The 5,000-nt window shown below is 42.4% G+C and overlaps 2 protein-coding genes across 4 annotated transcripts in view; one reads left to right on the top strand and one right to left on the bottom strand.

The window, feature by feature from the left end:
- akt1s1 (AKT1 substrate 1 (proline-rich)) overlaps positions 1-1,166 on the top strand; it is a 7,438-nt gene extending 6,272 nt beyond the window's left edge. For all 3 annotated transcript variants that reach the window (XM_060891897.1, XM_060891896.1, XM_060891895.1), the window contains one exon: positions 1-1,166. This exon is cut by the window's left edge. The gene's annotated coding sequence lies outside the window, so the exon portion shown is untranslated.
- Positions 1,167-1,365: 199 nt separating this feature from the next.
- Positions 1,366-5,000, bottom strand: part of zgc:195001 (uncharacterized protein LOC567531 homolog) — a 5,726-nt gene continuing 2,091 nt past the window's right edge. The window contains exons 2-5 of the mRNA XM_060891902.1: positions 4,050-4,082; positions 3,653-3,715; positions 3,338-3,477; positions 1,366-1,906 (exon numbers count right to left, since the gene is read on the bottom strand). Of these exons, the coding sequence (XP_060747885.1) occupies positions 1,508-1,906; positions 3,338-3,477; positions 3,653-3,715; positions 4,050-4,082 (635 nt within the window). The 3' untranslated portion in view covers positions 1,366-1,507. The remainder of the gene's footprint in view (positions 1,907-3,337; positions 3,478-3,652; positions 3,716-4,049; positions 4,083-5,000) is intronic.

Below are 5,000 nucleotides of genomic sequence, written 5' to 3'. Positions count from 1 at the left end.
CTTTTGTTCACAAGGACGTTTTTCACATCACGTCTCACTCTGGTGTGTGTTTCAGTCCCGCTAACGACGTAGAGCTCGGCGATATCGACATACGTTACTACCGTCATCTCATTACCTTTATAAGTGTTCATATCATCATGTGTTAGTGGTTTATTAACATTTTAATTAAGGGGTTTAATTAACATTATAATAAACCACACTTTAGATTTTTCCCATTTTTTTTTTCCTTTTTAAAAGTTATTTAAAAAACTCGATCTTTTTTACGACTTTGCGTTCATATCCGCGTCATCAGATCATCTTCGAGCATGGCAGTGACATATTTCCTGACATATCACCTCACTCTGAAAATATTCATGAATTTCAAGGGGCGGAGCTTTAACCTCAGGCTCCGCCCACAATAAATCAGTGACGCATTTTTTTTTCCTCACCAAAAATGTCCTTGTGAACTCGGGCATAGAGAAGGCGGGTCGGACGTGAACGCGGGGTGATGACGAGTCTGACGCGTTTAACGCTGAGGACGTCCGCATCGAGATTAGACGAGATCCGATTTTGGAAATCTTAAGTGCGATCGTCTCTTGTAGATGTTACAGACGTGCTTCTGGGAAAAAGAATAAATCAAAAAGAGCTTTTATTTCCTGTTCTTGCTACAGATGTAGCTAACTCACATGCTACTCTTGCTAGCAATGAAATCCGTTTATCAACAAAGATCATTAGCGTAATGTTAGCTGGATGTTTGCTTGCATCGTAGTCAGCGCTGGTTCTGTCACTAAACTCGGCCAGATCTTGGATCTCGTCGTCCAACAACTCGCTTTCGGTCACGTGACATTTCAAGCTGTCGTACGCGAGAAACACTAATAATGGGCACGTGGTGCCTTCATAGCTGTAGCTGATGCTGAATGAAGCTAATTTACACACCGATGCTGATCCGGAGGGAGAAAGACGAGACGAGAGGTTAATAAACACTACGTTCTTTAGAAAGCGACACTATGCTACTGTTCTTTGAAGTGATTTTTTTTTTTGCTAACACGTTAACGGTAGCGTAGCGTCTGGGTTACGACTGTTGAAGATGATGACGACTATGTCACTCTTGCACATTTCACACCATGTGTTCAGTGTTTAAACAAATGTTTTCAATAAAACTGATCGTTTGTTGTTGAACAAAAAAATGTCTTCGGTCTTCACTGACAGGTGTCGAGTCGCGTGGGAGGTCCTGTCGCTGTTACCTTGGAAACGGCGGCGTTCGATTTCGAGCGAGCTGCTGCTCTAGATAACGAATCCACACCTTGTGGACCAATCAGAATGCAGGACTGAGATTGAGCAGTGATGTGGTTTAGAAGGAACAGAGCGTGGTAGGAACGTCACACTTTATTTCCAAACGAAAACAGATTTCTCAGAAGATTCACACACACACACACACGTGAGGATACGAGTACACTGAACGTATCTTCTCAATGCATCTAATTCCCGGACAAACGTGCAGCCGTGTTCCTCTTCCTCCTCTTCCTCTCTAGTCCTTTTTGCGGATCCAGCAGGAGGAGTTCTGCCCCACCCAGACTCCGGGTAGGAGCTCGTCGTTGAAGGTGGTTTTGTACCGGTGCAGAAGTCTCGCCTCTCTCGGTTCTCCCTCCACCAAGTAGAAAGCCACCACGCCGGCCGGTTGGTCCACGTAGACGCCGATGGTGTTGCCGCGGTTTCCGTGGATCTCCGTGCTCTCTCCGTTGTGCCAGGCTTGGTAATAAGATCCGCCCCAGCCCACGGCCCACGATGCCTCGTTCTCGCCCAGGCCGCACGCTCCGTCTTTAGCTTTGCGCCCGCTGCTGGCGTACACCACCCCGATCACCACCCAGCCCTCGTACTCCATCTCATAGTAACCACGGCGACCCAGGAACCCCTCTTTACACACCACCTGTGGGGGAGGGAGGGGGTTGTCGTTATTTATTAAATCGTAAAAGCTACACACTCGTATTATCTATGACACATGGCGACATCTTAATGTCTAAACCTGACCACGAACGACCTGCAGCATAAAAACAACCAATTAGAGAAAACTTTTCTTATTTAATTATAAAAATCTACATTTAAGATTTTAAATGTTAATACGTCGTTTTCAGAATGAACCTTAAAAAAAAAATCCCTCCCCAAACTCTGACATTTATTTACATATTCACAGCAGCGTTATGCAAATTTACTCTTCATCTCATTAGCTATGCGCATGTTTTAGAGCAGACTGCGAACAAAACCCCAAACTCGAGCCTGTGGACCTGATTAAAAGCTAAAAAAGATTTTAAAGTGAACACAAATTTAATCTAAATATTTCTCTGTAATATCAAGAGGAATGAATAATGAATTAAACAAATGAAAGTGTAAAAATCACTGGTGAAGAATTAAAGGTGGGGTCGCCGTTGTTTGAGAAATGCTTCAGAAAACTGAGTCAGGACGACAAACTAAACAAAAACAAAACAAACGTGTAGCCAATGAGCAGAAAGGGGCGTGTCTTGTCAATATGGGCGGAGAGAGTGTTCAGTGCGCATGTGTGACATTAGCAGAAAGCGGTTTTAACATTGACATGGAGGATAAAAACAATGAAAGAAAGAGAAGAAAGACTTACGATAAGGTAAGAAGTAGGACGTGTTAATATAGGATCAGCTTTCCAGCGCTGGAGAGAACTGAACGTCTTCTGCATGAAACGGAGCTAAACCTTTCACGGTACAACACACAGTACTACACAAACACATCTGTGTTACCATAGTATTACTCATTGTGTTCATTTATTGATAAAAATATCCCCTCCACCAGCCGCCCCAACAGGTTCCACCATAATAGTTGCCTGGGTTACGTATGTATGTGAGGGGCGGAGCTATCAAAACAGGGGTGGGCCCATTTGGGTTTTAGGGGCGTGTTTGTTTTGGTGATTTCATATGTCAACATTGGCTTTCAAACAACGGAGACCTCACCTTTAAGAGGAATTTTACTTTTTCTCTGCTCCGGTTACTGAGGATGATGATGATTGTAAAGTGGGTGGAGCTTTCCCGAAAAAAAAAGTTTTTATATAAAGTGGTGTTTTCAGATGGACAAAAAATAATTAAATAATTCTTTTTTGTGTGTGCTTTACATTTCTATTGCTAGAGTTTAAGAGAAAACACTCAAACATCATCTCTGAAATGTAAATAAACAGATAAATCGATGTTCGGTAAACGATCTAAACCTTAAACCTGGGTTCATGTGTCGTTTCCGCACGTTTAGAACTTCCTCATGGAACTCAAATGGAATAGAAGATGAGAGGAAGAGTAAAGAGAAAGAAAGCAGTGTTTATATTTCAACACTACTGAAAGCGGACCTGAGGAGCGACCTCGAATCTTTCTGGTCGGTCCAGTACGGGACACGGCTGCTCGGACATCCGGGAAACTTTAGCTCCGCCCTCCGAGATCCAGAGCAGCTTCTGAGCCGTTCTGTCATCCAGAGAGAGAGGAATCCAGTCTGAGAGAGCGAGCACACACACACACACACACACACACACACGTCTCCTCGAGTCAGGAATTCTATCTCAGGAACTCAGAACAGTCTCATCGCTAGTCATCATACTGACGAGTTACTCATTAAACTATTAGACTTCAACACCTCCAGGAGGAAAACGATCAGAAACCTGACATACGTTTCAGCAGCTCGTCTCTGCTCCTGGGTTCAGGAACGTCAGCTTCGTACGGCGGCGGTTCCTCTGTGATGAAGACAACAACAAACAAACAAACAAACAAACTGCTGGATTCTTCCATCCTGCTACTGTGACTTGTAAGATATGTTTGATCATAACCCTTTTCTCTTTACAGTATATGTGAGAGATTAGATTAGATTAGATTAGATTAAAACACCTTTCCAGCAGGTTGTTATGTTGTAAGTAATCATAACGCAGCTCTCAGACATTTCCCTGATGCTCAGTGTTCATTCATTCATTCATTCATTCATTCATTCATTTATTCTTTGTTTGTTTTTATTTACTTCGTAAACTTATTATTTTTTAAAGGAAATTTAAACGACTTTTTAAGTGCTTTTACCTGTTCGGGCTCCAGCTTTCTGTCCTTTTCTTCCTGTAGTGGACAGAAAAACTTTATAAATGTAAAACATTAAAACTCTTCTGTCCTGAAGATCTCCACAACCCTCTGACACTGGAGATTCCTTCCATCAAACTTCCATTTATTTGTTACTATGGAAACCATAATGCATCAGAAAGAGCGTATTGACATAAAGCTCAGAAAATGAACCGACACCTTCTGACCAATCAGGATCCGGATCTCAGCAGATCCAGATCTTATCCATCATGAGGACCAGCAGCTACAGACACACACACACACACACACACACACACATCATATAGGAACATATGTTTCCATTAATGATGGTAACTGAAGGGCTTTAGGTGACATGAATGTGAAGATCCCAGAAATCAAACACCACACGGACGATGAGGAACTCGAGCTGTAATCAGACGTCTTTAAACGCGAGACAGCTCTTGGCCACCCGAGCGTCTGACTGGCCACAAATAGTGGATGATGAGAGGACACTTTCATCACCATGGCAAGAGAAGACAAGAGGAACGAGGAAGAGCAGGATGGAAAAAAAGCAGACGAAGACCATGACGTTGTTAAAAAACTACAGGAGTTCACAGAAGATCGAAGACAAGGAGGAGAGAAGAAGGAAAGAAATGTTCTAGAGGTTTGCAGGTCGTTACGTAATCAGAACATTTTTATGTCTGAAAAACATGAACATAAAAGTGCATTTAAATTGAAACTGCTCTGAACTCTGAAGGAAACACGTGTGACGTCATGAACAACACGAGCTCCAGCGTGAGAACAGGTAATGATGGGGAAAATCATGTAAAAGGAAATGAATCATGTGGCAAAGAATCATATTAATAAATATGAATCATGTCTAAAAGAATCATGTGAAACTAAAGGAATCATGTCTAAAAGAATCATGTGTAACTAAAGGAATCATGTCTGAAAGAA

The sequence above is a fragment of the Tachysurus vachellii genome, chromosome 18 (assembly GCF_030014155.1).
Source record: "Tachysurus vachellii isolate PV-2020 chromosome 18, HZAU_Pvac_v1, whole genome shotgun sequence".
In the NCBI taxonomy this organism is placed as follows: Eukaryota; Metazoa; Chordata; class Actinopteri; order Siluriformes; family Bagridae; genus Tachysurus; species Tachysurus vachellii.
Note: the sequence above shows the minus strand (reverse complement) of the source record. Positions and strands in the feature narration are given on the sequence as shown.